The sequence below is a fragment of the Cryptomeria japonica genome, chromosome 3 (assembly GCF_030272615.1).
Source record: "Cryptomeria japonica chromosome 3, Sugi_1.0, whole genome shotgun sequence".
NCBI classification, from domain to species: domain Eukaryota; kingdom Viridiplantae; phylum Streptophyta; class Pinopsida; order Cupressales; family Cupressaceae; genus Cryptomeria; species Cryptomeria japonica.
In genome coordinates this window covers 247,605,377-247,616,231 of record NC_081407.1, presented here as the reverse complement: position 1 = coordinate 247,616,231, position 10,855 = coordinate 247,605,377, and the positions used below count along the sequence as shown (strand labels likewise).

The 10,855-nt window shown below is 34.0% G+C and overlaps 1 protein-coding gene across 1 annotated transcript; it reads left to right on the top strand.

The window, feature by feature from the left end:
• Window positions 1-9,213: 9,213 nt before the first annotated feature.
• On the top strand, window positions 9,214-10,494 carry LOC131035103 (uncharacterized). The gene is made up of 3 exons (XM_057966739.2): window positions 9,214-9,302; window positions 9,424-9,762; window positions 10,163-10,494. The coding sequence occupies exons 1-3, from the start codon at window positions 9,280-9,282 to the stop codon at window positions 10,281-10,283; spliced, it is 483 nt and encodes a 160-aa protein (XP_057822722.2). The 5' UTR covers window positions 9,214-9,279; the 3' UTR covers window positions 10,284-10,494.
• Window positions 10,495-10,855: the final 361 nt, after the last annotated feature.

The window sequence follows — 10,855 nt, the reverse complement described above, 5'->3', positions numbered from 1 at the left end:
ACTTATTCGGGGACAGAAGACACCGGAAGAGAAAATGCATCACCTCACCGGTACTATTCAAAGAACAGAGGCAGCATTAAAGAACAACAACAGGTTCACTCAGAGCTTGAATTTGGTATTTGCAGACCTATTCCAGATTGTAACCAACCGGTTACAAGGTACCAGCTGAGCACTGCACTCATTGACATTTTGACAACCTTTGTCATTGATGTCAAAGGGGGAGTTGTAGAATTGAGAAAAATGACTTGCAGAAGAGATCATCTACTCAGGGGGAGCACACACAGTTTTGGTAAGATTTTTGGACTTCAATTTTGGGGACACATTTTGAATTTTTCTCATGAGTGTTGCCATCAATGCCAAAGGGAGAGATTGTTGGCATTGCACACTCTAATGGTAGTTGAAGGTGATTGAAGGTGTTGTTATTGATGGCAACCTTGCAATCTTATGGCACCAGTAGACTCTACACCGACACATAGTTCACTGACAATGACAATAATGTTTACCGACATTCTAGCTAGTTCACTAACAACGACAATAATGTTTACCGACATCCTAGCCGACAGGATTTTGATTATTGTATTTTGTATTTGTAATATCTTTTTGTAAGCCGACATGGCATATTGTAATAAGACTCATATATAAGTATGAGATCTTGTAGATCATTTGTGTGACATATGTGTGAGATGATATATGATATGATGGATATGTAGAGCGAATATTAAGGCAGATTTTGTAGAAGGGTTTATGGTTATTGTATGAGCTTAAACCGGTACTGAACCTGGCATAGCAGATGCTTTTTGTAGCAGTACATTATATTGGATTTTTATAATCCATTTTGTAGGTCAATGTGACTTCCTTTTGTAATTGAGCAGTGAGCTCTAGGCAGTTGGCCTTCCTGCATGTGCAAGCCCCTCTTGTAAGTAATATCCATTCATTGGTCAGTGAGTGAATATTGTGGGTCACAAATCCCACCGAGGTTTTTCCCACACCGGGTTTCCTCGTTAAACATCTTGTGTTATGGTGTGCTTTCTATGTTGTCTTTACTGTACTTATTTACTGCATTAATTCTTGTTTACCGGTACACTATTTTGGAAGGCAAAATACTTAATAAAGTCAACTATTTTGTTAACCGGTTAGATATTGATTCACCCCCGCCCCCCCCCCCTCTCAGTATCTTTGGGACTATCATCAATCCTAACAAAGGAAATATAGAACACTTGTAACAAGAGGGAAAATGGTTGGAGATTAGGTATAAGGAAACAATTGAGATTGGGGATAGAAAAAAATTTATACCACTTATGTGAAGAAAAGGGAAGAGGAAAGGGAAACCCTTTAGAGATTATGGGTGCATTGTGAAGGGGTCAAAAAGAATGAGGTTGATAGGAAATAAAAGCTCCAATCCTAAAATTAGAGGAGGTAGGTGGAAATTGAGATTTTGAGGAACTTCATGACAATGCACTTGGATAATAGGAAGTCTAAAAAATTAAAATAAGCATAGGACTTAGAAGAAAATAGGAACACAATGAAGAAAACAATAAAGGGATGGTATTTTGGAAAGAGGAAACCGAAAACCTTGCCAAAGGCCAAAAATAGACATAAATAGCCTCATACTTAATTTTTTTTTCATTTTTTTTTTAACATCTACACATGACTAGAACATAACCTAGGAAGGTACGTATGACATTAAACATTCTTTTGACCAAGGGGTCCCATTGAGGACTTCTCAAGTTGTAATAAATGATGGGCTAGGCTAGGAAAACGTAATAAAGAAGCATAAGATTTAAATGAATTTGCACATGTTAGGTTGAGTTTGAATAAGTTAAGTGATAGAATATTGTGTCATATTTGTAGTGACTTCTAGTGGTCTCACTATTTGGCTTGTTCTCATGTTTCGAGGGTGAAACATGCGAAGGAGTGATAGCATGTTATTAACCTAGGGATACGATATTATAGTGTATACAATATGATGGAGATGCTAACACCTGACACTCATTCCTTAAGTTAGTTATGAAGAGTAATTTATCATATTATATTAGACAATGAGTAGGCTTACATAGTTTCAGTGGGTTATCCCTCCATTATGTTATTAGGAGGTCTATATAAAAGAGGTAAGTACCGTAAGGATAGTTCAAGAGTATGTTATTTATTTGGGATCTCTTGGAGATATATCATGAATTGAATTCCTCCATAATGAGTACTATGTGATGGTGTCCTACTTCAAAGGTTTATTATACTTGTACATATATTGACTATTAAGACACTTTGTTCTACATTGTGTATGATCTATCTTTTACATCATATTATTTTTATTATCATATATATGCATCTTATTCTACTTATACAAAAACTTACTTAAATGCACAATGCTTTTGATTAGTTTCATATGAAAAAGTATTTAGATGCATATGATTTTTGATAACCAAAAGTAATCCCCTCTTAAAACATGATTTGTAACTCATCATCATTAAACTGATATTTCAATTTTCCACCCAAAGATTGAAGTCAGGTAACATAATGATCATTGTTCTTTTGAATACATCTAATAAGATCATTAATGTAATGTATATTCCCATGTTTATAGGAATGTGTTGTAATAAAGCAATAACAAGAACATCAAATAACTTGATCGATTAAACCAAGACGTAATGAATTAGACTATTGAATGGAATAATTCTTGGGATCAAGATTTCGTTTCAATCCCTGGAAGAGTAAATAAAATGCACAGAAATACAACAATCTAACCTTCATGAAATCATCACTAAGAATTCCAGAGGGCCGATCATCTGCCATAATTATGAAAAACACTTCCAATCGGTGGAAGCAGAGGACATCTACAGAGAGGGCAAGTATCCTGATGGCTATCAATCCATCTATCCAAACAATTTCTGTGAAATATGTGGCAAAAATTACACAACTTTCGGATTTCATCATCTTCTTCAAAAGATTTCAAGCAGATCGCGCACCCGAAATTCTCCTCAATCTCTATCAGCTTCTCTGCAACATTTCGGAATGTTATGATAGACAACCTGTTCTTAATCATCTCATCTGAAGACGCATAAATGGCAGAGGGAAGTTCTGAGAATTCTCGCCACAAATAGATCTCTTCTCCTTCTGCCTCACTCAGGCCAAGAGCAGAAAGAAAGCAACAAAATCCAGTCTTTACATACGCCATGGCTGATGCCAAGTAGAGCAGCACTCTGGGTATAGTGATATTATGGAAATTTACAGGAAATCCCATGGCTGAGGAATCCTTGAGAAAACAGACCACTTCAAGTGTACAAAGAAATGTATGATAAAATGTTAGAAGATCTGATTTTTCTTATAGGATACAAAAACACAGGTGGTATTGTTCCTCAAACATTGTGAATGCAACGTGCTCTGGCTTTTTTCGGAAGACCTAAGGTAGGCTATTCCTTTTCAAAGGATTCAATGTTGTTGCCCACATTCCAAAGCAGCAGTTATGCTAGTATTTTTAAGGAATTCTTTTGAAGGACCAACTTACCAAGTACACGTTTACTTGATTTTTAATTTTTTTTTCTCTCTCTATTCATCTAATCTTGTAATTATTAATTTTAAAGGGATTAAAAAAATGATAATCAAAAGTTTATTGATAGATTTTGCATGTATTAATAGTCGTTCATTTATAACCTTAGTAATAAGATTTGTAGATTTTGATTGGAGGAGTTGTGTAGCTATATTGATATTCATAGTGCATGAGGGCACTTATGCATAAGTATTGGTAATTTTTGAGGTGGTTTTAGTGCATGATTATTGGGGCATCTTTAAGTAGGTATTGATGACACTTTGAAATGACCACTTATTGACCCTTGCACGCATAATGAAGGTGCCCAAAGTTAGCTATAACAACTATTAGTATGCTTCCCCTATCATTCAAAATTTGATACATGTCTTAATTTTGTTCTAATCATACTTGCATATGTGTCAGTTTGGTTCCTTATGTTAGAGTTGTAGATTTTGATCTTTTATTTTAAATAATTCAAAATTATAATTTGGTCAATTGACTTCATCTAAAACATTCTCTTTCATCCTATAATATTAAAGAAACAATTATCTACGACACACTTAATTGATGTTTTAAAAAAGAATAAAGAATCTACTTACATTTTGTAAGTTGAACTTTTCAATATAACTGAACTTCTTTTTGTGATAAAATGACAACTTTAAATTAAAAGTATGAAGAGATATACCTAACTCAGATCATTAACGATTTTTGAATTTTTCTAGTACACTTGACTGAAGATTTTGAGTTTATCCCATTTAAATTTTGAAACCAATTTACCTTACAACTGACCTTTTCCATTGATAAAAGATAACCGAAAATAAAAACATCAGCTCATTTCTTATCTCAAAATTAATTAAAAAAAAAATCAAAGTATACATTTGTATTACTTGGGATTCACTACAATTGCCAAAACTATAAATATCTGTGAGAATTCATTAAAAGGTTAAAACTTTTTAGGACAATTAGATATTTGTTTGAATAGCTGGTGGCTATCAATTTGCATTATTAAATTTCATGGAAAACAAGTACATTGCATATACAACAAAACAGGATTTGCAGGTCGTCTTTTTGGTTTTCTGGTAGTGACATCATAGGGATAACGTAGTTGCAGTTGCAGAATTTCATCACAATTAACAATGTTAAAAAAAATAAAAATCGGATGACTGGTTTTGTATGGCGATAACAAAGGCTTTGAATTTCAAACACAATAGGGGAAAGGACCTAGTAGTTGAGCATGTTCCAATTCTTGTGATAGAAGTTGTTGATTTAATACCCCCATACTTGTTGATTTAATGTCCAACCTTTGTATAACATTGCACCAATAGTTGTATGATAAGTACCAATAATTGAATGAAATATACCATTTGTTGTGAAAAATAACCAATCATGTGATGCCACGTCAGCTGCACAAGTATTGGGGCCCTTTTGCACACCTATTGATCTCACTTTTTTGGGGGGTTGTTTTGGACACCTTGGCAAAAAGCATGTTGATGTGGCCCTGAAACCTTAGTTATAAGCAGGGGACTTGCCAAGTAAGGTGTTGGAAAAAAATCAGAGTGATTTGAAATTTTCACGTAGGATTTTGAGAAGTGCGAAGTTAGGGTGCACAACTACTGGGTCCTTTCCCCTAACAAGGTTTTTTAAGGTGCCCTCTTAACACAGTTGTGGGAACATTGATGAAGGGATTAAAAATTGTCTTATAGGGAGTATCCTAGCTTTGTTTTTATGTAATTGTTGTTGCACATGATAATGAAGATGGTATGAAAGTTTGTTATAAAATTTTATGATAAAGATAATATTTCTTTGTTAGAAAGATGTTATAAATTTTATATATAAATGTTATGAAAAGTATTGTCTAATAGATTTCGTTAGAGTAATCTTTTATTGTTTGGATCAAGTACTCTAAGAAGTTCTTTTGAATTAAGCTCACTAATCATAATCTTATTATCACTATTTTCTTATTATTAACAATTCATAGTAGGTCCAAATGTTTCTCAATCAATCCATGAAATAAAGCTCACCAAGATTCATAACTTCATTAAGGGCCTTTTCTTGTTATTATTTAACAACCCCTTTATAAGTCAAAATGCTCCTCAGTCAACCAACTATTAATTTATGATGATTACTCTTCTAGTGTTATCTTTTTGTTGGACTTAAGAAGTTAAATTCTATGACCAAGTATCACTAAAAAAATCTTGTTTAGGTAGAGCTTGCACGTCTCCTTGTTCCTTATTGGGCTTTGGACATTGAGAAAATTATGTAGGCACTACGGAATTTTATTTACCATAAGCCTCAAAAAATATTTTCAATTTGCCTCACAAGAAGGTTTGTGTTGAGCTATAGATTTCATCTGTAAGAGTCCATGGAGATTCACACAAGTATCTATCATTTTCTATAGACGATTGCCTACATTAATCCTCTAAACCCAAGTCAACATATTAAACCCTTCAACTAATGAGGGAGGTTGAAGCATCATGGATGGTAAAACTCCTAAATCCAAACCAATTAAAATTAGTGAACCATCCTTTGTAATCAAAAGTTAACAATATGTGCATATGTGTGACCTAGTTCTTCCTACTAAAAAATTCTCACATATTCTTGAATACAAGTTGGTATCCATCCATTGATGTCTTCACTGAGAACACTCAACCTTCTAGACATTCACAAACCTTGTTGCTCAATTATGATGATTCATTGAGGGTTTTTTAAGGAAAACACCACTCTATATGATTCATCAATATCTTTCACTAAACAAGTGTCCACCCTTCAATAATAATTTCATGGTGTTAATGGAGGAGGACGGCTAACTAAAGCTAAACCCTAGGTCAAGACTATTGAATACTATAGATCCAAAGGTGATCAAGTTAGAGATTTCTTCATTGGATCAAATATGATAATAAACTCTCTATTTTTAAATTGTTTTTTTTTCAAACCTCTATGCATCAAACAAGTTAGGACTTTCAACCTTAATACTTCTTATAAGATAATGGCCAAGGACTTGATGATTTACATCCACCATCTTTTTCCTTCCATTATATATCTAAGATGATGAGTTTCATTAAGAGATGACACATTCTTGATAGTACAATTTCTATTTAGGAAGGCATAGAAAGGGTTGAAACTTTTTGATAATGCATCATATTACTCACTTGTTGGATTTTAAGAAAGCTTATAATTTCATTCAATGGTTGTGTATTCTTCATATTCTTAAAGCTCTAAGGTTTAGAGATTTCTTTTTAAGAAGTTTGCAAATACTTTCTTAGATGCTTTAGTCTACATTTTCGTTAATATATATTTTTCAATGGTTTAAGGCTTTTGAGATCCATAGAATGGTGTTTCCCACTTTATTTGTCTCTCTAGATGTTTGTTATGAAGCCTATTGACTCCATTATAAGGGTTGGTGAAGACCACATCTATTACCTTCATGACTTTGCATATTATCAATGACATTTTTTATAAGAAATAAAGTATCTACTAAAGTGTTTAAAAATATATTTAGTTATTTTATAACTTCATAGTTCTAATATACTTAAAAAATCCAATTCATTATGAACATAAATAAGAACTACTAATACAAGATCTATGCTAAGTAAACTAAACGTGAGAGATAGGTATTGTAAAATTATTTGAAATTGAACTACGCTACTAAAAATAGAAAATGAGATCAAAAGGACAAGTTTGGATAAGGATACATGATATTTGAAGAGGATTGTGGATGGATAGAAGAATGAATGAATGAATGAATTTTAATGGCATCCACGAGACCCCATCCATCTAAGGGACCAATTTGCAAATTAACCATTTTCAAGTTCCTTTCAATGTTGTTTCTTCTGTTATGAATTTTGAGTAAGAAACTCGTTGTTTTGTGAAGTCTTCTCTCTTAAAAAACCTCATTCAAATTGTCTTCCTTTAATTCGTTATCAATTGATTACAAATATCTTCATATGCTACACACTCCTTGATGAAATGCCATTATGTTTCCACCACCCTCCTGCTACAAAAAATGTACGTCTTCTCTTCTCAATCTTCTTTGGGTACCTTCCATCTACCTTGGTTTCACATCTCAAATGATGAAATCCAATCCTTAACTATGCAATTAAAATTTTGGCCTTTCCCTTGATTGCAGATCCCAAAGAAACTTTTTCATCATGCTCCCAAGTAGGGTTAAATTCTTTAATATAGTATTGTTTTTTTTTGCATAGATGTTTTATCCACATGGCATTCTTGAATTTTTCTAACACCCACTTTTTTATCTCCTCTTTAGTGCTAGGAGATTCATGTAGATTTTTGCACCACTTGTTCAACCACTTGTTATCTTCTTTCTTCCAGGTCTTTTTCTTACAACTTAGATCCTCTTCAACAATAATTTTGGGCTAGTGGTGCTTATCCATATTTCAACCCTTTTAAGTAGTATAACAACCGATTGATCGTTGAAGCCTCAATTGGGAACACACCAGCCTCAGCTAAAAGGATCTCATCAGATATTTTTTATTTGACTTTGAGGCTACTAAAGATTAGATGTTTTTGAATTCTTTCTATTTGTCACCATTTGTTGTTTGACATGTTACTACCTCAAACTTCACACCCATCAACGATAACTGGCACCACTAACAAACTGAAAAGGGTTTTCTTATTCTACCAATCCCACAACTTTGTTAAGTTCCTACATCTATTATGAAGAAGGTATAACACTCTCCACCCTCCTTGGATCCTCTTTGATCTACATGTTTCCCAACTGAGTCTATAGTGAAAACAATCCCTAGGTACTTGTATTCCACCGCTACCTCCAAGGGGCTACCCTCGAAGATAAAATTGACCAGCTATCATGACTTTGGTCTTGCTAGTATTCGCTCACATCCCAATCTCTCGACGAAAGAGCCCAAGAGCCTTCAAATACCCTCTCAAACCTTGTTTAGGTTTTGTAATAAGAATAAGGTTCTGCCTATAAAAATAACTTCACCACGTATCCTACCAACTGGATACCTTCCTCATTAGTATTGTTTAACCATTCTTCCAATTTATCAATATATAGATTGACCAATGTGGGAAATAAAGGACACCCTTGCTTGACCCCTATGACACTACCCAAATATTCAGACATGCCCTCGTTAATTTTGATTTTAGCTGTAACCTACATATAGAGTTTATGAGTAGCCACTCTAAACTCCTTTGAAACCCAAGAAGGATTTTGATAATTTTGAACTTTCATCCATAGATCAAGTGACTAGGGGAAGGATACCAGTAGTCGTTATAGCTAACTTCGTGCACCCACATATTCTAAACGATACATTGGATTTTGACGATTTTTTTGTTGTTGTTGTCTCCGTATGCGACTTAGCGGCTTATAGCTATTGTTTTGGATTTTAGGTAGTAACAATGCACATTGTGGGTTCCACTATGAGCGCAAGGGTCAAAAAGTACACTTTTCAAAGTGTCGTCTGATACCTGTTTAAAGATGCTCCAATAACCGTGCACTTAAAATCGCAAATATTTATACACAAATGCCCTAGTAGTTGTGTGCTATGGGTGCCAATAAAAGTGCACAAATTGATCAATTATGGTCCAAGAAGCTAAAAAATGATCGACTATTGATATATTTATAATTTATTATTGAACTTTTAGTTATTTGTTTGTTAATTTTTTAAAAATTAATAATTAAAGATTGAGTGTGAAAGGAGTAAATGAGTATTGGAATATGAAGGGAACTCGTGCTCTTCCCCTAATTGAAATTTCATCCCTTAAAAGAACTCAGACACATGACCTTACGTGCTCAAATTAGGTAAACAACTTACTGATTAACTTATTTCTTTATCCAGTATCTACAAAAATGAAGCCAGTCCTCATATTAGATTGTTGGAATCCGACATTAATTCCATTAATTGGTATGCAACGGTGTGCAGGCTTTTATGTGGTGAGAACAGAGTGATGGCATTGTATTCTTTATCCCCATTTCGCAGCCGAATTCATTCTCAATCTGCTCTCACCCCTCTTCCTGCCATCCATTTTCATTCTAAGAAAGAAACCCAAATTGCCCTAAAAAATACAGGAAAATTCTTTAACGAGGCAAAGACAAGGATTGATTTCAGAGCAGAGAGTGGAGGAGGAGAAACGAAAGATGAAGAATTGAGGGCGGGGTCGCCTGTAATTGTGGTGGAAGCGCCTGCAATGGTAAAGACAGCGGAGCCCATGCCCATGTTGCGCCGAAATGATGGATATATCAAAGCAGGGGATGTTGGCAGGTACGTATAATTTTTCTTCTTCACAGATTCTTCTCACCGAAAAAGTTATTTTATGAATTCAACTGTAGAGTTACAATATTTTGTAAGATCTGGGATCTTTATGTGGAGTTTTTAAGGCATTTTATATTTGAGGGTTTGTTGTCTTCAGGAGCAGCAATTTTATCTTTTCAGAGAAGGATAAATATCATTTTCTCAAATTAACATTTTCATTTCATGTGCTTAGGAAATCATTAAACCTAGAGAATCCTCCATTGAATAGGCATATCATAACTATCTGACATGAACAAGAAAATAATTTGCTTGGCTTACCTGATTTAGGAGAGTTTTTTCTTAATAAAACAGCCTTGAACAGATGGATGAAAACACAGTGTTAAGGTATGTTTCGTATTGGTGTCTGCAGAATTTTAGAGAGAAAGCCCAAGGATGTATGGGCGGTTCGGTTGGCCAGAGGAGCCTATTTCCTTGATAGAAAATACTTCAAACCCTTAGAGATGGATGATGATCAGGAGAAGCTGAAATAACCTGAACATTATCCTAATTTATATTCTCAGTGCAATTAGTAAATTGAATTATGTAAGCGCTTGATTCTAAATTTTGGAGTAGATTTAAGCATTCCATGTCAAGCGGCAATAATTTAATTTTTTTGTAAGTTCTTATCAAATATCTGGGGTTTGGATTTATATTTAAAAATGAATTTATAGAAAATTGAATAGGAGCCTACTTAGATGTGCATTTAGCCTCTTATACAATTAATCTATGAGCTCACTTGAATTTTTTTAGTCCCTGTCGAAGGGGATTGCAATGTTTTCTGTGAACCATTATTGTGCCTTGTAAACCATAGCGAAAGGTAAAAACCTTGCTGTTCTCTAATTTCTGCCATTTACCATGATTTTTTTATTTCATGATAAACATTGTTTGCAATTATCTATTCATCTGTTGCAAATTTCTCTGGTTAATCATATGAATTTTCATGTCTAAAGTTACAAGGGAGAACAACAGCTGAATTGGGGACAGAAAGTTAAACCTGACTTCTAATGTTCCGGAGCAACCAGTCAATAACCAAAGATGGGGAAAAAAATTTACAAGGAAAATT

Excerpts from the sequence above, each read along its gene's own strand:
- LOC131035103 (XM_057966739.2), top strand. The coding sequence starts at position 9,280 with ATGACCTTACGTGCTCAAATTAG. Across the intron at positions 9,303-9,423 it reads ACCTTACGTGCTCAAATTAG|GCTTTTATGTGGTGAGAACA; the intron begins GTAAACAACTTA and ends AACGGTGTGCAG. Across the intron at positions 9,763-10,162 it reads AAAGCAGGGGATGTTGGCAG|AATTTTAGAGAGAAAGCCCA; the intron begins GTACGTATAATT and ends TGGTGTCTGCAG.